General features: G+C 37.1%; 1 protein-coding gene across 17 annotated transcripts in view; it reads left to right on the top strand.

Annotated features, from left to right (window-relative positions):
* Positions 1-22,430, top strand: part of LOC137243327 (EH domain-binding protein 1-like) — a 143,475-nt gene that overhangs the window by 56,067 nt on the left and 64,978 nt on the right. For all 17 annotated transcript variants that reach the window (XM_067770976.1, XM_067770993.1, XM_067770986.1 and 14 more), the window contains exons 3-5: positions 4,969-5,176; positions 18,188-18,369; positions 19,682-19,881. In XM_067770976.1, coding sequence (XP_067627077.1) covers positions 4,969-5,176; positions 18,188-18,369; positions 19,682-19,881 — 590 coding nt within the window. The remainder of the gene's footprint in view (positions 1-4,968; positions 5,177-18,187; positions 18,370-19,681; positions 19,882-22,430) is intronic.

A 22,430-nucleotide genomic window follows, 5' to 3' on the forward strand; every position in this document is an offset into this window, starting at 1 on the left:
CACCATAAAAAAAATTTGAAATTTTTTTTTTTCGAATTTATAAAATATGCCACTTATCTACGGCAAATTTACGGCAAATTCGTGTGCACAAATTATTTTTCTAGCTGGCCTCTAAGGTGGTTTTCTGAGGGTGGCACGCCAACTTGTGCCACCCTGTATTTTCTAAAACGTGGCCGCGGCAAATTTTTTTGTTTCACGGATAATTCACGGCAAATTTACGGCAAATTCACGTGCAAGAATTATTTTCCTAACTGGTGTCTGAGGTGGTTTTCGAAAAGTGGCACGCTAACTTCACGTGAAGTTGGCGGTGCACCATAAAAAAAAGTTAAATTTTATTTTTTCGAAATTATATAATATGCCACTTACCTACGGCAAATTCGTGTGCAAGAATTATTTTCCTAGCTGGTCTCTAAGGTGGTTTTCCGAGGGTGGCACGCTAACTTCACGTGACGTTGGCGTGCCACCCTGTATTTTCTAAAATATGGCCACGGCAAATTTTTTTGTTTCAAGGATAAATTACGGCAAATTCACGGCAATTTTCCCAATAGGTAATTTTTTTCCACGTAAAAGTTGTCTTGCCAACTTCAGAGAGGTCGCAAATACACGACGTCAACCACACTAGGGTTGCGTACATACACGCCAACGCAAGGCGTCACCGAAACACGTTTTACACGCACTCAGGCAACGACCAGCCGGGCGTCCTAACGGGACGTTCCTAGCGGGACACGCACGCCGACGCAGGGCGTCATAACGGGACACGAGTACCGTTGGCCCACCACGCAGTATAGAGCAAGCATACAGTGAAACGGAAAGAACAAATATTTCTCTTTTGATTACGTAAAATTTTTCATTTTAATTATAGTGTACATACATATATAGAATTAGAGAAATAAAGTGAATTTATATGAAAACGATTTGCACGGTGTCCCAAATTTACAAATCTATTGTAAGCGAACCTTGGACACGGCGAGTATACCCCTAGCACTTATGAAGCGCCGGGACGGGAAAAAGCTTCGTTATAAGTTTAAGCTCAAAAAAGAGATAAAAAAACTGTCTTTTAACGGGGTTTGCCTTTATTTTACATTGATATGTTCATAACTTTTAGAGTAATTTAAATTTTCAATGAATTATAAAATAAAAAAAAATATGTTTTTAACTTTTCAAATATTATGAAAATCCTTAATATGCTACTACTTTCGCCCTGGCCAATCGTTCATAATTAACAAAATTCATATGCTCCTTCAATAAAGAATTTGCTTTCAAGAATTCCACTTCATCATTCCTATCACTACCTACTAACATCATTATCCCCATTCGGTCTCAATGCAGCTCCTTGCCTTAATATTTGCATCAACATTTTCAACTCTCATTTGAGTTGACAGTTTGCATATTTCATGAAATTCGCATACTTATTTACGCTGAAAGCACAAAGGCAAACAAAGAAGACTTCATACCTTTCATGAATGGGGCTGAACAATAATCTTATCCTGTTCGTAATCTCCAAATAATCGGATGTATAAGATAAGAAATATATAGATGTACATACCTAAACGATTTTTAAGATAAATATAAAATAAAAAATGGCGGAAAACCCCTTTATCTGCACGATCGGTTGTATGGGATATATATTATATATAGCTCCGATCGAAATGATTTTGTCATGAAATCTTCTATGATATATTAGAATAAATATCACCAAGTTTAACGTTTTTATATTGGAAATTAAGGGAGAAATTGCCAAAAATCTTTCTATCTGAACGATCGGTTGTATGGGATTTTTTCAGAAAATCTTCTATGATATATTAAAATATATATCACCGAGTTTCACGTTTATACTCTCTAAACTAAGGGAGAAATGGCCAAAAATCTTTCTATCTGAACGATCGGTTGTTTGGGATATAACTATATATAGCACCGATCAAAGTGATTTTTTTAGGATGTCTTCTATGATATATTAGAATATATATCACCGAGTTTCACGTTTATACTTTCTAAATTGTGGCAGGAATGACCAAAATTGTCTTATCTGAACGATATGGGAGATATATGTTATCGTGGTCCAATCCTACCGGATCCGACAAATGTCTAATATAATACAAAAATACATCCTTGTGCCAAATTTCATTAATATATCTCAAAATTTGAGGGACTAGTTTGCGTTCAAACAGACAGACGGACGGACAGACGGACATGGCTATATCAACTCAGTTCGTCGCCCTGATCAATTCGGTATACTTAATGGTGAGTCTATCCTCTATATTTCTCAACGTTACAAACATCGGACCAAAGTTAATATACCATTTCATGTTCATGAAAGGTATAAAAACAAAAAACAAAAAAAGAAGAAAAATAAGCAAACGACAACGTGCAATTTTAATTCGCAGTCAGTGATGCATTTTGATGCACCATAAATTGATGGATATGTATATATGTATGCCTCTATGTATTTGTCAACATTGGCGCACTCTTTTGGTAATTTCTACTATCCTATTTTCCGCTTTTTCACAATTTGCAATTGACGTTGTATAAACAAAAACGAAGGAAACATAAATGCCAATATTTAAAAAGCACCTCTTGCAATAACAACAACAATAAATATTCACACACAACCATCTCACAAACGCAGACGTGAAAAGCCCAAATATGGCATCTGTGTGCTAAAAAAATGAAAGCGCAAAGAATCAGTTGCGAAAATTCAATGGGAATACATATGACGGCAAGTGTATACATTGAGAAAAATGTAAACATTGAGAAAAATGTAAACTACCAGTTGACCTAGTTTACAATGAGGCAGTGAGACGACTTCTTACCGTAGCTCACCCCAACTGTTTTAAAAATAGAAGAAACCCATTCGCTTGACTGCGACAGTCTTGTGCTGCTTGAGTGCGCATCATCCTTGAGCTGCTTAGCATCGCTAGCATCGACAGTAAAAGCTAAGGAAAGTACATCATCAAGAACAGCAAAACGCAGACAATTTTACTTTCATTTGATGTGCTACTTGCAATTAGCAGCCACAGCTGCTGAGGCTATTGCCAAATTCACAATCTGGCTCATTTTTAACTTTTTCAGTTCCTAGGCATTTTGCCCTTGGTTTGCTTTTAGAACGGTTTACTTTGTCAGGCAATGCAAATTGATGCGTTCCTCTTTCCGTTTAGCAATAGGCTTTTCAGCTTTTGGGTGAGTGCTTTGAGAAGTGCGTGAGCTTCTAATGAAATGCAAACAAAAAAGTATTATTCGTGTAAATTTAAACAAATATATGTGTCTAGGTGTTTTTCTTATACCTTAACAGAACGGTTTGTCAATACATATTTTGCCATTGCCCTAAGAGCCCATTTGCAATGAATTCTTTCACTCAGTCTTCAAATTTTTGCTTCGCTTTATTCTCTTTGCTTAGCAAGACCGTATTTAAGGGGAAATAACTAAAATAACAAAAGAGAGGAGATCGGTTAGGGCAAACGATATTAGAAAGGGGAGAGGGGAGGAAAAGACGGAAAGCAAATAGGAAGAGGTAGAGAACGACAAAAAGGAAGAGGCTACAATAACGACAGGAAGAGAAAAAGGACGGAAAGGAAAGAGGGCGAGGAGCGAAATATAAGCGTGAGAGGTAAAGGAACGGAATGTTAGTGGGCCTAAAAGAGGGAGGGGATAGGAGGTGCTGGATTGCGAAAACGAGAGAGGGAGGGCGGAAAGCAATAAGAACAGAAAGAGAAAGTTTATTGATATGGAAACGGATTAAGAGGTGGAGACGAAAGCTATAAAGAGGGGAAGAGTAAGACCGAAATCAAGACGTGGGGAAATGGACCAGAAAGTAGAAGCAAAAGCAAAGGCAGAGGATAGAGAGCAGAAAAATATAAAACGTTAAGAGAAAAGTTAAAAAGATAGAGAACTGCAGAAAGAGAGGGAATTTAAGATAAGAAAAGAAGAGACCCGAAAGAGAGATATAGAGAGTTACGAGAATGTTGGGGAAAGTAAGAGAAAGAAGAAAAGGAGAGTAAGAGGGACAGTAAAACATAGAAAAGGAGATAAGTAAAGAGAAATCGGAGAGGGATTCTTTTAAAGCAGGGTTAACCAAAGTTAAAAGTGTGGCTGTATTAGTGAGAGCGCGATGATCGTACGAATCACTTGATGAATGTGCATGATTCATTCGCCTATTAGCAAGCAACGAGGAAACATCGTATGCAAGAATTTTGTTTATTTATGCGCAAGATTACGAAACTTCGCGCATAAGTAGCACAGTCGTACGCAAACAAGCGACACCAACAATCGATGTTGCTACTCTGCTTATTGAGCGACAACTAAAGAGAAAGAGCATAACAAATACGTGTGAAGTGGCGCCAATAATTATTCAACTAAATGGTTGTCCCTGTTTTAAAGCCATCCTTCAATCGCTCTACCAGCCAGCGTAGCAAATATCTTCTTGATAAAAGGTTATTGCATGCATCCAGCTCCGTTGTGGGTTGTTGTAGTTTAGAAAGATGGCCAATCAAAGACCCTCCAGCAATAAACTGTTGCATCTTGATCAGAACTTCATGAACTACTTGACGTTGGCCCAACATATGTAGGAACCATACCTCTCTTCTTCTTGTTCTTCAAGCGATATGGATACTCCCGGAAGGCTTTGAGGAGTTTGATCGATGTTGATGCTTCTTTGCCGAACATTGATCCGGTACGTTCCGGAAGATACCTCCAATAAGCTACCGTCATCCTGGAATCGCTTTAATATGACTTCCCTCCGTGAGGAACTTGGGGTCACCAGAGACTCGTCTACTATAGACACAGGACTCGCTACGTCAAGGTGAGGTTCAGAATTGATTTGGGGAAACTAAATTGCTACCTTTGTATACCACTCCAGAGTATATAACGAAATAGGGTAAATATTTAACTTATTTCATTTACTTATACTTATATGTTTTCATTTATTTCTGTTATTTTATGTACTTAAATAAACTTTTTTTTTCCTTCTTGCAGGCGCCCTTCAAATCTTTCAGTTGTTTGGACACGTCGTTCACGACGTGTTGTCTCAGCGCCACTTGCCTGGGAACCGGATATGGTAAATCCGCTGGTCGGTCACATTTCCTGGCCGGTACCAGATAATCACTCCATTTCGGTGACACTTTTCAAGGATCCACGCACCCACGAATTAGAGGATAAGGACTGGACGTTTGTCATTGAAGACGTAAGTATTGATTCTCAAAAATTTTAACTAATAAGAAATGTGTAAGACGCTTTCCCAAATCTCCGTAAAACCTACGACGAGTTACATTTTACGTATCGGGGGATAGAGTAAGTTATATAACATATTTTTTGGTGCTGGCGCACTAACCCTAGTGCCATCGGTGCTGTCAGCGTCAAACTGCAGCATAATAGCGTTATGTGTGGTGTAAGCGCCAAACTACAGCGCATGGGCTGTGTTTGACACCCTTAAACGAATAACATCTGGTCATCTTTCAGTTAGTCTTTTTGGCGCTAGCGCTGCTTTTTCCGGGTGGAGTGCTAGCTTTTACGTCGCACAGAACGGTATTACCCACGCCTAGTATTTTGACAGTTCAGTGAAAAGCTTTACGAACTTAAAATGTTTTACTGCCACTAAAGTTAAATTGCGTTGCGTTGTTCTTTTTCATTTAAAAGATACTAACATTTGTTATATTTTTAGAATTTTTTTTTTCAGGCAAACCAATTAAAATCAATTGAAAAGTAAATGTAGAAATATCTAAACTCTGTTCATCGATTGACTACAATTGGAGCATAAACTTGTATACATGTGTGTATAAGTGTGTGTGCATATAAACAGTTTCTACAAAAAGATACACAATTTTTCAATGACCAGAATTCTTATATCGCTCGAAAGGTTAAAAAGGTGTAATAAGTGTACTTTTCATAATATTTCTAGGGTATCTACATACATACATGCTGGAATCACCTTTGGTGGTACCAGAATCTTTCCATTATAAATTTCTAGTGGTGTATGGTGTCTACTTTTAAATTATTAAATGTGGAAGTACTTTACATATTTTACATTTATATTTTCAAATTTACTTTTGATCAAACATTTCCACGAATCTGAGAGTTTCGTTTGAAATTTAATTGAGTTTTTGTTATTATTATTTGCTTGAGTTCTTAATTCAATGCAAACTATAACTATTCTGGGAATTTTATTATTTCTAGCTTAAATTATGCCAAATTTGTAACTCAGCAGAATTGATTTGTCTTTCAGTTTTGCATTCAAAACCGAAAAGATATCTCTCTTTACTTCTTCTATGATAATTATTGTATTCGATTGCGCAATAGAACACGTTTTCCTTATAAAACTTTAGTCTCTCTAATTTATAAAACAAATCAAGATGAACATAGTTAATCAAACGTGTATATATGTACGTACACAGTTGTATAGGGTGTTTGCCTACGAGCAACTGGTAAAGTAGATATTGCTGCTCATATACATTTGCACCTTTACTCAATAATTTACCATTTCATCACGAAACATTTGTTCTGTTCGGGTTAGACGAGTTAGTAAAAAATTAATAGAACTAAAGTCCCTTTATGATTGTAGTTGCAGATTTTGGATAGGGAAAAGGACAGTTTAGATTCAGAAAGTGCAATAAATTCACGTAAAGATACTTGTATGTGTGTTTTGATGCCGCACCCCGGCAATGTTTGATCTGTCGACAAACAGCTTGACCAAAGCCACGTTTTGTTGTTGTACAACTTTTTCTCAATTGCCTTCTGCTTCATATACATATTTAATCTTTCAAAAAATATTATAACCACCATTTTATAAATTTATGGTTCTCTAGTTGATATCTAGCATCATTCTTCTCTTATACCTCAACCTTTAAAAAATGGCACTTATTGAGTTGATCCCAACATCATTCTCAGGAAAGTTAAACGAACTAAATTTTAGAAAAAATGACTTAAAATAAGACTGCAAGACTTAAAAAAATGTATCAAAGAACTATTATTTCGAAGTTGGTTGGGTACAAAATACCCTTTCTGTGCAACCCCTAATGATTCTTAACTAAAGGGTCTATGAAGAAACGACGTTTAAATCTGAGAAGTATGTCAGTTCTTAACTTAAGACAGCGCAATATCACGATAAGTTAGCAATAATTAAAAAAAGGCGTGAGTACCAAGTACTCGTGAATTCCGATGTTAAACATACTAGTGTACGTCTAAAAAACTAATTTTTTAAGTTAACTAGAACTCGCACAGGGGTTAAAGTTAAGCCACAATAGAAATAACTGCAATTTTTCGATATCAAATTGATAGCTTTTTAATAACAAATGGAACATATGTGATAGCAAATTCATAACTTTCGATAGCAATTCGATGAATTGTTGATAACGTATCGATAATTTTACAATGCTCCGATAATAAATCGATTAATTTTGATAACATATCGAGGTAAAAGTTAAGCCATAATGGAGGTAGCTGCAACTTTTCGATATCAAATTGATAACATGTTAATAACAAATCGAAAACTTTTTATAGCGAATTGGTAACTTTCGATAACCATTCGATAAGTTTTTGATAATATCGATAATTTTGAAATGCTCCGATAAGCAATCGATAACTTTACGATAATAGATCCACAACTTTTTGGTAAGATATCTTTTGATACATTTTCGATAGAAAATTAATACCTTTTTGTTAACATATCGATAAATTTCCGATTAATAATCGAAAACTTTTCTACAACGAAGCGATATTTTTTTGACAGCAAACCTATAAGTTGTCTATAAAAAATCGATATATCATTGATAAACTTGTTATTTATAGAAAATTTATACTGCTTCGATTACGAATCGATAACTCGTCTATGCCTTGTCAATAGCACACTTATAATAACAAAAATTTTGCAAAAATTACCCTTTGCTGCAGTTTGATAAGCAGACGCTATAGTAACAACAAATATTGGTCTCACATAAAGTAAATCAGCTTTATGGCGAGTTCTCTTCCTAATGAAAATTAAAAATTTAAATATATTTTTGCCTGCTTTGTAAATTTTTTTGTATGTTAGCAGGTTTGAACTCTAAGCCGATGATATAATGACTCAAACGAAGTTTCGTATAAGCAAATAAGCAATTTTGGCCATAAACAGCAAAGTAGAATTCAGTATAAAACTCTATCAGCCGTAAACTAACATAAAGCTATTTTGCGAATTTAGTTTCACTAGAAATCATTTTAATTTTTAGTACGTTGCTTTAATGAGATACATATGTATACCCCTGCAGATGTAAGCAAGTGGCGGGAGATTTTTGTTTTCTGTGTTTGTTGGGTAAATATAGCCATTCGCAATTTTTATTAAAACTCACGCATACATCTGTGATTGACACCATGGGCGAAGAGACAAATACATAAAACAACCACATGCTTCCCTTTTGCATGAACGACCTTTTCATTAAAATTAAAGTTCTAAATTTTTATTCAACCCCATGTAACTATTTTTAATTTTGTAAGTTTTTATACTCCTAAAACAATGTAAATTATGTCAAGGAGATATTCTTAATAAATTATGAGTGCACTAAGTACTTTCTTCCCACATACACACATACATAGGTCATTCACTGTTTGTTCTTTGTTGTCTACACTCAATTTACTAAAAGCATAATGGCAAAACATAATATATATGAAAAAACACTCCTTGCACGCTGAAGGACTTTATCCTATACGACCAAACTCATATGTATGTATGTATTGCTGTGTGCTGGTTAAGCAACTTACAAGAATAACACACTCCAATGTGAGTCTCACTTTTACAGGACAGCTATGTAATTGCAAGTTATTTGCATGAGATAATACTCTTGTTCCAAGCCACTCTCCTCGAAGCTCTCTAATCTTATTGAATGAATAAATGTAATTGCAGGCATCTAGCAATGTTGGGAATTGCTACCTTTGCAGTTTTTGTTGTTGTTGTTGTTGTAGCAGTGCTTCGCCCCACCTAATAGCTGCGACCGTTCACAAATTGTCATCAATATCCTCTAACGGGAGTCCCAAAAAAACTTGCTGTTTCAACAGGGTTGGACCATAATGAAAGGTCTGTTAGAGGCGTTGGTTCCACATTACAATTAAAGAAATGGTTGGTGTCATGTGGGGACACATTGCAAACGGGGCATACATTTTGTATGTCGGGGTTGATTCTGGATAGGTAAGAGTTTAGCCTGTTATAGTATCCAGAACGAAGTTGAGGTAGATGACTGGCGTTTCCCTGGGGAGTATGCGTTCCTCCTCCGCAAGTTTTGGGTACTGTTCTTTCGGGAATTCTACCGGCGGGAATGAAGCGAGCCGAGGCGGATTCAATGACCTTGCGGAAAGCACGCTCCCGTTGGCGGGCATCAGTCGGGATAGGGAGGGCAGCAAAGCGGTTGTCTGTAAAGGATTTGTATTCGTCCCACTGTTTTCTGTAATAAATTACTGGTGACCCTATTTTATTTCATTCTCGTGTAGTATTTTGCAATTAGTAAACTTCGATATCAAAGTAAAGTTTAAAGCTTCTTTTAATTCATTGAAGTTCGCTTATCTAGTTTTGAATATTAAAATTTGTTTATTTTTCACTAAACTCACACTAAATGCTAATCCCATCTCTTAAACGCTTCACTGATTAACTCAAATAAAGCACGCAAGCTGGTATGAATTGAAATAAAAGAGAATGTAATTCAATCGAGATACAATTTTTTGTACAAAAAATTTAGTAGAATAGTTAAAAATGTCCATTGTATATGTACAGAAGCGCGCAGAAAAATAGCAGCGGTAAAAAGTTCTCCGGAAGATATATGGTATTGTCAATGATGCCGACTGCGAGTACCGAAGGAGGTATTATGGTGAGCTGTGTGAACTTTACGCAGATATGACGAAAGTGCAGCGAATAAGAACCCAAAGGCTTCGCTGACTAGGTCATGTTATACGAGTAGACGAAGACGATCCGGCCAGAAAACTATTTCAGTCGACACCGCAGTTTGTAAGCCGTGGAAAGGGGAGACATCGACTGAGCTAGGAGAGACAGGAGGAGGAGAACCTAACCTCCCTTCGTGCTCCCAATTGGCGTTAGATATCGCGAAACAGGAATAACTGGTATGACTTGTTACGAAACGGTCAAATTCGCTTGGGCGGCTAAGCGCCAATTAATGAAGATGAATTATTTTCGAATATCGGCAGTCAAATTCTAGGACTTCTATGAATTTTATATCAATATATATGATCTGGTAACCTTGCCGTGCGCGGACGTGTTTTTGATCGCTCTTCGAATCTTTAAGCGGCAATTACCCACCGACGTGTGCCGTACGTACGGACGTTTGTCGTACGAAACACGTTTGACCGAACCATCAAGCCCGTAGGAATCAATGTGTGCGTCTGTGTACATTTACATAACATATTTGTGTGTGTATTGTTTACAGATAAGCACTGTTGCCATCGACCAGTTTGCATGCATGCTTATGGAAACATCAACTTTTTCCAATTTAATTTTTGATGTTGTAAAAGGCTGGAATTAATATTAAATAAATGTAAATAGATTACATATTTATAATCTGCACTTTTACATAATTATTTCGAATTATTTTCACAATTTTTCAAACTGCAATTAGGTGTTTTTGCATAAAACTGCAAACGGTCAAAAATTAGCGCACAAAAGTTTACTAGGCAACTCTGTCTAGTGAGAGAGCGATCAGCTGACACGTTCTTACGGAAAAAATCAAAATTGTTTTGATTTCTACGTTCCGGGCTACGTACGTACGGGCGTTGCACGTCGGTGAGTTTTCGTTTACATTGCACACTCATAAGATAGGTCGTGTCAGCTGACACGTTTTTGGTACGTACGTTCGTGAGTAACTGCCGCATTATTCTTTTTACTTTGTAAACAAGTTTTATCTTTTATAAATATTCATTAATATAATAGAAAACAGTTTATAAGTTTAATTTCGTATTAAATCTTTACACAGTGCAATATACATAGTGGCTTTTTGTGCAATTTAAACATTCAGTCTGTGTGTTCATAGATCATAGATTTTCACAAAAATTTGTGATAACTGCATACCTTTTTGTTGGTAGCTGCTATTAGCAAGTCATTGTGTGCCCTTTTTGCTTTCTGTTGTGTTCGCTGCTAGCTATACGCTGTCTTGCGATCTGCATCCAGTGCTCCAAAATAACTCTCGCCCATATTTTTTGAACAGCTGTTCAATTTATCCTATACTTATAGTTTCATTTGCGTATTTTTCTTTTGGGGTTGTTTAACTTTGCAATTATGTTGAATTGCTGAGAAGTGCACCAATCAAAAGAAAATTTACCGTGGTGATACTTATGTTTGTTGCTGGCTCTGTGATAATATGGCTCATGTCATCTATGCCGGTTTCTCTCACATAGGTGGTCGGGTGGCTGACCTAATATCCAGCAAAATTGGACTGAACTGGACATGTCATGATTGTCGTTCCGTAGAAAATAATATGCGAGCTTTTATGAGGCAAACTCAGAAAGAGTTCAACAACATTTTTATTGGGTTTCGTGACCTTAACGAAAGATTCAAAACCATGGAAGCTCACTTTAAAAAATTGAAACGTAAATTGAAAAACGTAAGAAATGTATGCCCAACAATGATTCCAACTTGTCTTCGAGTCAGGGGCAAAGCTGTCCTCCTACGAATGTCCCTTTAACCGCGTTGACTGATACGAACAGGCTTGCCAAAGACGTTATGAACAATGCAGCTTAGGAATCTCCACAAGAATCTCCACAAGGCTCTGTCGAGACTTTTAGTGAGACGATCTCTGGTAAATTAAATGATGCACGAACTAATAGTGGTACCTTTGCGGCTGTTTGTTCTACGTCACCAATGTTGATTTCGCTGGACTCCCCAATTCATCGTACACCTCCACCGGTATCTTTAGCTCCAACAATAACAGTTACCGATACTGGGGTTGTTGCTAGCGATACAAGTGTACCTGAAAAAAATAGTACTTCATTGACGGGCTCGATAACCAACGCTAGATCAAGCAATGCGTTTTCTGTCAACTGTCCTATAACGGCCGCACCTTCCCAGCTCTCTGGTGCGATATCCGCTACTCCCTCCTTTGCAGGTGACTGCCGTGCCACCTCGTAGGGCTGTATTTGTGTCCCGTTTACACTCCTCGCTTACCGAAAATGATATGGATCATTACGTTTACTCTAAACTTGGTGTTGCACCCACTAGTAACATTAATGTGTATAAATTTAACTTTAAATATGAGAGAGACATCTCATTTAAAATATCTCTTTTAGATGAATATATCGATAAGGTACTTGATTCCTCTTTTTGGCCTAAGCATACTGTGGTTCACTTGTTCACAAGAAAGGCGAGGGCCGAACCTGTTTTATTACAGCCAAAAAACGGTATGACAAACACAGTAATAACAACACAAAGGTAATTGCTGATCCGTCCCGTCTTCTCATTAATTACCAAAATGTTCGTGGGTTACGATCGAAACTTGTTCAATTCTTCCTTAATTATTTCAACTTTTCTGCACAAGTTGTGACTTTTACGGCGACCTGGCTAAAGCCTGATAATTACAATTCTGAGGTTTTTTCAAATAAATATGCTGTTTATCGGCGTGTTCGCATCTCTAGAGCGGGAGGTGTCCTTATTACTGTTGAATCTAACCTATCATCTGAGTTGATTTCGCTGGACAATATCTCTCATATCGAATTCATATCAGTTAGGCTTTCATTCGGTAGCTATAGCGTAATTGTTTTCTGTTCGTATATACCACCTCGTTCCGATATGGATGTTTATGCTAGTCATAGCTCGGCCATCTGCGATTTGCATTCGCAGTTGGGAGATAACGATCGACTTGTTGTTGTTGGTGACTTTAACTTGCCAACAGTTAGTTGGGTTAATATAGGTGATTCAAACTTTTTAACTCCCACTGCTCAACATGAGTTTCTCAATTGCTTGTTAGACTCATCTCTTTTACAGATTATCAATGTTCCAAATAGTGGAAATAAAATGCTGGATTTAGTATTTGTGGATGGCTCGGTGGGTACTGCCCTTACGCAAATCCCACCTTTATCCCTTCCAGAAGACCCTCTTCACCCTACGCTAGAGATATCACTTGATATCAGCCTACCCCGTAGGATTCAAGTACAGTCTCGTCCCCGATCTAGATGCTTCTACAAAGCGAATTTCATTATGCTCAATGATCTGTTGGCTTCCATGATTGGTCGGATCTCTATGCTTGCACTGATGTCGATTCGGCAATCTCTATATTTTAAAGTACGCTTGATGGCTTCTTTGATACCTGCATTACTACTCGCTATACCCTATGTTCGAATAAGCCCCCTTGGTTTTCAAGGCAACTTATCAGACTTAATAACATTAAATCTAGGCTTTATAAGAGATTCAAGAAATCTGGAGCATCTGCAGATCTCTCTAAATATCTAATAGCTCGTTCTAAATTTCACCGTCTTAATCAGCGTTGTTATAAAAATTACTTGAGTTGTTGTAAAGCCCAATTTTTAAAAAATCCAAAAAAGTTTTACAGTTTCGTAAATTCAAAGCGGAAAACTTCTGGGTATCCTTCCACATTAACCTTTGGATGTAAAAAAGCTTGCACTGATGACGGCGTTGCTGAAGAACTATTTTCTGAGTTCTTTAAGTCCACGTATTCATTCAGTGGTTTTCATTCCGGTGAATATTCCTATCGCTTAGGTAGCTCGAATTCCATTAGGAATCCTGCTATTGATGGTAATATTATTCTTCAGTCTTCAATCTTTGAAGCCCACCTTTTCTCCGGGACCGGACGGTGTTCCTAGTTGCGTGCTTAGCTACTGTGCCGAAAACATGTATGAGCCTATTTTAAAATTATTTGAGCTATCTCTGGGATCTGCGTCATTCCCGGCACTTTGGAAACAATCTTTTATTATACCCCTGCATAAAAAAGGTAGTAGGTTAAAAGTTGAAAACGACAGGGGTATTGCTAAACTTTCAGTCATTCCTAAAGTCTTTGAACAGAATGTTACCAGTCAACTCCAATATCAGTGTTCTAGTCTTTTATCTCCATGCCAACACGGTTTCATTCGTCAAAGGTCAACCACTACAAATTTGCTTGTATTCACCTCTATAGTTATGGAAGGATTTTTAGCGAACAAGCAAACGGATGTCATCTACACGGACTTCAGCAAAGCATTTGATACCGTGAACCATGAGTTACTTATTCATAAGCTTGATTTACTGGGCTTTCCGTTTCACCTATTAATGTGGCTGAAAAACTATCTTTCTAACCGGACCCAAAAAGTCCTGTTCAAGTGAAATCTGTCGGAATCGTTCGGAGTTTCCTCCGGTGTACCCCAGGGAAGTCATCTAGGCCCTTTGCTCTTTGCCCTTTTCATTAATGACTTGCCACAGACAATATTATTTTCACATACTATAAGGTATGCGGATGATGTAAAACTTTGCTGCACTTACTGTCCTACCGATTTGAGTTCCTTGGATCTTCTTCAGACCGACTTGGACTCGTTCCAATGTTGGTGCACAACAAATTTACTAGCTTTAAATTGCTCTAAATGTAAGCATATGACATTTCACCGTGTGAAGCCAGCATTGAAACCTTATGTAATAGATGGTACGCCTTTGGAGCGTATATCTATTGAAAATGATCTAGGTGTCCTTTTTGATCGAAAATTGAATTTAAACATGCATATTTCATCTATTGCCAACAAAGCGTTGGGTTTACTTGGATTTGTTAAAAGATGGGCTAAAGAGTTCGATGATCCATACCTCACTAAGGTTCTTTACACATCGCTGGTTCGTCCAATACTCGAGTATTGCTCATGCGTTTGGTCCCCTGTCTCTCAAAAGCATATAAAGCGTCTTGAGTCAGTTCAAAAGCAGTTTTTGATATTCGCATTGCGCGGCCTTAATTGCACCTTCCTCCATACAGAAGTAGACTTCTTCTTATTAAATTACCCACTCTGGAAAATCGGAGAATATTACTGGGGGTATTGTTCATCCATAAGCTCATTATTGGAGAAATTGATTCTGCGGATCTTCTCAGCCGCTTGTTTTTTGCGGTTCCACCTAGAGTATCCAGACACTACGTTCCTTTTTATTTACCCCTTTGTCGACGAAACTTTGCTAAAAATAATCCTCTTCTTATCTGGTGCGCGCACTACAATGTCTTGTATAGCTGTATCAGTCTTGAATGTACTTTTGCCACTATACGTAATGCAATACTTGCCTATCTAATTTAAGAGATACAAGCTAATTTAATTTAATTTGCCGGCATTAATTCTTCCATAAAAAAGAGGAACTATCATTAAGAAGAAACAAGACAGTACTGTGTTGATTGGAATCTGGTGCATTCCAACAACGTAAAAAACATGCTTTTTCATGAGTCACTGACCGGAATCGTACGCATTCCGGCAGTATAATCTTATGGGTCAGGCATCGAGCTGATTGGAATCCGGTGCATTCCAACACGGGTCATGTTACTTTTTTATGCCTTGTGATGACGTATCCTCATTACATTACTCTTAGCACTGCCGGATTCCCATGACATGCTGATTGGAATCTTGTTGCATTCCAACAGCAAGATTGGAATCCACTGCATTCCGAAATCATGCTGAGCGGAATCTGATGCATTCTGCCAGTAAAAGATCTCGGTATAAGATCTTATTTCTGCTCATATTTCTTATTATTATTATATTCTGAAATTAAAGTGTAATGTTCATTAATATATCTTTGTTTGTAATATAACATTGTTGAAATCTCGATATATATTAAATTTTATCTTTTGAGTTGTATATTTATATATCTTTTATATTATGCAGTCGACCATAGTTTGTCGTCGACTTTAAATAATAAATAAATAATCAAATAAATAAATAAATAAATTAATAAATAAATATATGTATATTTTCTTTCAAATGAAGGGCTAAATTCTGAAATACCCTTCAGAGAAAAAAAATTGTCAAAGATCAATGCGAACTTTGAGATATCTATAACTTGTACTAAAATCGATTGAGCTAGAAAACTGCATACTCGAAAAAATTCAGAGAGCTCCAAAAAAGAAGCTCAAAATTTTCATAGAACTTTCACGAATCTTCGACTTTTTTCGAAACTGTTTTTGAGATTGGTTTGCATAGCTTTAGTTATAAAATTTATAGAAGTTTTTGCTTGAACGAGAAGAGAAGAGATGAGAAGAGAAGACAAGAGAAGAGAAGAGAAGACAAGAGAAGAGAAGAGAAAAGAAGAGAAAAGAAGACAAGAGAAGAGAAGAGAAGAGCAGAGAAAAAAAGAAAAAAAAGAAAAGAAAAGAAAAGAGACGAGAAGAGAATAGAAGAGAAGAGAATAGAAGAGAAGAGAAAAGAGAAGAGAACAGAACAGAACATAACAGAAGAGAAGGAAGAGTTTAATTGACAAAAATCTATACAAATTGTCACTGCTATTTTTCTGTTCGCTACTGTATACAATATACATAGTAAATACAAACAGCTACTTCTAACAAATAGCGACCTAATATTCAAGGATATTTCGATCGCATGTTGGCCTAGTCCCTGCACCTACACTGATACAAAAAACTGCCTTGCTACCTACATATACTTAATTGAAATACGTTGCTTTGTTGGTTGTACATAGCAAAGGCGTTACCTACATACATACGTGGTTGGGTTGGTTTTTCGGATTATTGCTTTTTATTGTTGTGTCTTCCATAATTTTGTTTGTGTGTCCTATCGTCCCTATTGACCTTTGTATTGTCTGAAAGAGCCGCTTGAACACATTGTACTAAGTATGACTGCACAATTTTGCTTTTATTTCCATTCTTTTTTATTTCAACATTTTTTCTCTTTTTTGTTTTTCGAAAGTATGTCTATACGTCATTGCTGCCGTTCAGTATTGAATTGTTCTTCTAGTTTTTATTCAAGTACTTTTGATTGATTATTATTTTTTGCTTTTCTCGTTTTTGATTTGTATTTTCCGTTTTAAGGATATCAACATGTCGGCGGACACTTTCATCGCTCGATTTGTTCTTGTGTGGCATTTCTAATATTTCAAGGTTAATTTCGTGTTATTGTTTTATGTACTAAATACTGTATGCTGAATACATATGTATATACATATGTCGGGTCAATCAATTGCAACACCTAATATTACAACTAGTTGCACTGTCTTATAAAATTGTGGTCCACCTTTCCATAACCCTAGAAAATTTCAAAAGAGATACTGATATGGTAATTTTTTGTTTAAGCTGATCACCGCCTATAAAGAAAAATGACTAAAATTTTATCAATTTATATAAATATTTTGGAAAGTTATAGTATTTTGCTATTTTTGGGTGAAAGAACGAATTTTTGATGTTAATTTTTACCGCAAACTTACGTTAGATGCCGCTGTGGTACCATTTTTGATAGTTTGTATTAAACACTTGTTTTTCTTAGTGCTTTTTATTTTAGTCATGTATCGGCGATCTTTTTAAGTAAACAACACAGCAAGTTTTGATCAAGAAATTCGAAATTTGGGTGGCCTGTAAAATTCCCCGAACTTTTGAATATAGTTTAAAACTCTGATTAATAAAATTTTCCTCACGGATATGTAATGAACTGCAAAAGAGGAATTTCGAAAAAAAAATTTCTCCAATCAACCTAATAATCTTCTAGAATGACGAAAATTCTCTTAAAATTAAAATCTTCATCACTCTTCCAAAGATGACATATTAATTTTAAAAATCGGACGTCAAATAACCAAGTTACAACGGAAAAACCTTTTCGGCTGTATTTCGAAGGATAAAAAAAAATTAAAAAAATTTTTCCGAAACCCTCTCAACATAATCTTTAAATTTAGGGGCGGACATTAGCAATTTTTTTTTCGACCCAGTCTAATGTTTATCCCATCAACAATTTCTGAATTCCTGTTTAATAAATTTTTGCAACTTACCCCCACTGTGCCGCTTTACCAAACTCAGCGCAAACAATCAACATTGACAACGTGCGAATTTCTATGAATTTTCGATGTGATCACGTTGCCTGCATAAATTTGAACGTTATTGGGCATCAAAACGTGGGCACATGCCCCAGAAAACAACAACGGCAACAACAAAACAACTCATTTAATATGTTTCTACTCCACTTTTACTCATTCGAAAGCATTTTAAATTCATGGACATAATTTTAGAGCTAATATTGTCTCAAAATTGTTCTTAAATTCGTTTTTACGTTTGCTATTTTGCAGATAACACCGCTCGGGAAGAAGCGCGTTCTAGCTTCAGCGAGCATAAATATGCGCAAATATGCCAGTATCGAATCAACGCAACAAAGCTTTACGCTTAGTCTTAAGCCAACCTCGCGTAAAATTACCGCCGCCGAATTGGAATTGACACTCAGTTGCGTATTTCTGCGTGAGGGCAAAGCGACGTAAGTGTGACATTTATTTTGTTTGTACGTATATATGTATAAATAGCAACAATAACACCTGCGTGTGAATTCTTCAAAAAATCATGATCGTTCAAAAATCAAATGAACGATATTATTCAGTTTCACCACTTTAAACGTTAAAATGACGTTCATGGTATAAGGAACATATCATTTTAGGGATTATTAGGGAGCACTTCATGGCCATTTCGAGGTCACATCGGGATGACCATTACCGGGTAATTTCTTGATCATTTGAGGAACTCTTCGGGTCTTTCGGGAAGTTTGTAAGAATTATTTCGAGGTTCTTTCTGGGTCATTTTGAGTTCACGCCTGAGTCACTTCGCAATCAATATGATGATGATTGTGGGGAAAAATTTGGGGCCCTTATGGGGCCATTTTTTGATTATTTGAGAATCACCTCGGGGCCAGTTGGAGTAATTTCGGGATGATTTGCTATTCGGGAGCACTATTTCGGGATCACTTCGTTATCGTTTATTCGTTATGATTTTCGGGGTCGTTCATACAAAAAACTAGCTAACATTTTTCGGGCTCCCTTGTCGAAATTAGAACTTTGTGTATGTGCGACACTATTCGGGACTGCTTCATGAACATTTCGGAAAGGTTTCAGGACCATTGCAGCACTGTTTTCAGGGATTATTTCGAAACTATTTCGGTGCATTTTTTGAGCAATTTCGGGATCACTTCTGAAATATTTTCGGACTCATTTTGAGACTATTCCAAGACAAATTTAGGATCATTTCGAGACTCTTTCGAAACTATTGTGTGAGAGTTATAGAATAATTTCAGGATCACTTCGGTAATATTTCAGCTAACACTACGGAGTAATTTCAGGAGTTATATGATTATTTCGGAATCACTTGGGTATTATTTTAGATATCACTTCGCGGTAATTTTAGAATCATTCTGAAACTATTTCGTAATCATTTCGTGAGGGTTTTAGGACCGTTTCAAGATCATTTCGGGAATATTTACGGAATCGTTTCGATACTATTTCGGGGCTAATTTAGAAAATTTCTGGATCAATTTGGAACTATTTTGGGGACAATTTCTGGATAATTTCGAGACTATATCAAAACCGTTTTAGAGCATGTGGGAATTTTTTTCTTCCAAACATGTAAATAATAAAAAACTTTGAAGAAGTAAAGTGATTTTTTGTTAGGATTTGTGTAGCGGGGTTTGTACTTTGATCAACGATATAAAATCTCAAGTGTATTTCTGATATATCGTCAATAGTTTATATTGCTTTTGTATACAACTTATAACTCAATAAATTTCCTTTTTATATTCACAGTGATGAGGATATGCAGAGTGTCGTCTCTCTAATGTCCGTCAACAATAATATTGACATTGCTCCTTTAGATGACTTAGAGGATATACCCGATCTGGAGAGTTCGGGTGATATTTCAGATCATTTATTTGATTTCACACAACAGTTGGAACAAATGACGACAAGTTTAAACGGTTGCATGGATCTCCCAACGCCATTGAGTGGTGCGTATAGTTTTCTTAATAAAAATTCTTTCGTATTTATATTTGTAGTTAGATTTTAGTTTTGTCCTGTACAATAGAATTGATTGTTTCTATTAACTTTAGTTAAGGTTTTGTAGCTTTATATTTTTAACAAAAATATTAAATATGCTGTAGATTTAGGTAAAATAACGTAGCATAGTTCCTGTTTGCTAGTGTTGACTAGATCTTAGTGAAAACATATATAGGGTTGTACTTCATAATCCCGACTTTCAGAATATCGACAAGGTATAATTCAAAAACTTCAGAAATTCAGTCAAGACACAATTCAGACAAGACACAACCTAGACAAGATAAAACGCATACTTTCGTCATAACAGATTCTCTGCAATCCAATATCTAGATAATACTATCCAAAATCACGACACTCGCCACGCCGACAAGCCACTATTCGGACAAAATTTCTATAATCTTATAACTTTAAACGAGCAATTCTTGTTTTTTTGTATAGCCGAACGATCTCGGGAACGGCTCAACCGATTTAAATGAAATTTGGCACAGAGATAATGTATCACCTTCTAAGACTTTGTTGTTGTTGTTGTTGTTGTAGCGATAAGGTTGCTCCCCGAAGGCTTTGGGGAGTGTTATCGATGTGATGGTCCTTTGCCGGATGCAGATCCGGTACGCTCCGGTACCACAGCACGAATAAGGTGCTAGCCCGACCATCTCGGGAACGATTTATGTGGCCACATTAAACCTTCAGGCCATCCCCTCCCTCCCCACCCCCAAGATCCATGAGGAGCTTGGGGTCGCCAGAGCCTCGTCTGTTAGTGAAACAGGATTCGCCGCGGATAGGTGAGGTTGACAATTGGATTTGGAGAAGCTATATATTGCGCTGGCAACCTGAAGGGTTGCGCTACACACCCCTTGAATCTGGTATTTTAGTCGCCTCTTACGACAGGCATACCTACCGCGGGTATATTCTGACCCCCTTACCCGCTGGGGGTAAGACTTTCTACCTAGGTGTTGCCACTCAGAATGTTTCACAAGGTTGCCACTTATTCGAAATAAAAAAAAAAAATTGCATGAGCTATGCCGATATGGGTATCAAACGAAAGGTATTTCACTGCGGATTACAATAGGGATATTTTTGAGTAGGGTTGCCATTTAGGGTTGCCACCTATTCGAAATGGAAAAAAAAATTGCATGAGATATGCCGATATGGGTATCAAACGATAAGTAATTCACTCCGCATTACAATAGGGACATTTTTGAGTAGGGTTGCCATTTAAGGTTGCCACCTATTCGAAATTAAAAAAAAGAAAGGTTGCCAGCACAACGAAACGTTGCCGAGCAAAGCTCGATCGCCCAGGTGCTAACACTTTAAAACAATTGACTGGTTTTTGGACGAAACCATTTTCTGGTTTTTGTAAGCCGGGACTATGTTATACACCCCTCACATAGATATATCTATACCTTAGTAGCCCTGTGCCCAAACAAGATATATGTCAAAATTTATCGGTATTTTATAACTTTCATACAAACATCTTTGCGATAAATAAGACCGTTCAATTATCAACAATCTTGCCTTTTATAGCCCGTAGTAAATTTGTGCAGGCAGGTTTACTATCGAAAAGTGGGATTATCCATCGAGCTTGGAAGAATAACTGTCGACAATTTTGTGATAGTTCAAATCACACTAATGCATGTCGGTTTCTCTAATGCCTCGTTTCGAATGGATCGGAGAAGAACTGATTCAACGGATTGATAAGCGCAATACAAAGCTTCCGCAACTCAATTGTCAACCGCACCTACGCGAGGGAAATCGTATTACAAATATGAATCTATTATATGTACACATATTTAGCAGGCGAGGCTCTGGCGACCCCAAGTGGAACTAGGGGATGGGGGCATGGGCTAGAAAGTTGAATGTAGCCATATTAATCGTTCCCGAGATGGGCGAGCTAGTACTTTAATGGTGCTTGTTACCGGAACATACCGGATCTATATACGGCAAAGGACCATCAACATCGATAACTCTCCCCAAAACCTTCGGGGAGTGTCCCTATCGTTAATACAACAACAACTAGAACTGATCTAACCCAAGCTGGTAAAGGGGGCCTGTCGGTGTATAACCAAAGGTTCTAGGGGTCGAAAGTCAGGCTCATATTAATATCAGGCGCCAACCGGACATTTAAATTTCAATCTCTACCGATTCCGTTTCCCGGCGCTTTATTAGTCGGATATTGCTATTCTCATTTTGCCAAAGTCGGGTTGCAGTAAGTTCTTGCATTCGGGATTTCAGTGTCGAGATCGTCATCTCTCTCGCTAGCTGACAAAGTCTTCCCTCCAAAAATGAAGTACGCTCTGTACATCATCCCGATCATTCCTGTGGGAATTGACCTCAGTCTATTCGAACATAATTTCTATCAGAAAGCATCTGCAGCTTCTTTCCTGAGTAGGTATATTTTTCCCTCTTCGCATCACGAAACAAAAAGAAGTCCGCTGCGGCGGAAAGGTTCGAACATTCCTGGACGTGCCGCAAATCATAGTCGTTGCAACATGGCCGTGGC

Source organism: Eurosta solidaginis, chromosome 3, assembly GCF_040869045.1.
Source record: "Eurosta solidaginis isolate ZX-2024a chromosome 3, ASM4086904v1, whole genome shotgun sequence".
Lineage (NCBI taxonomy): Eukaryota > Metazoa > Arthropoda > Insecta > Diptera > Tephritidae > Eurosta > Eurosta solidaginis.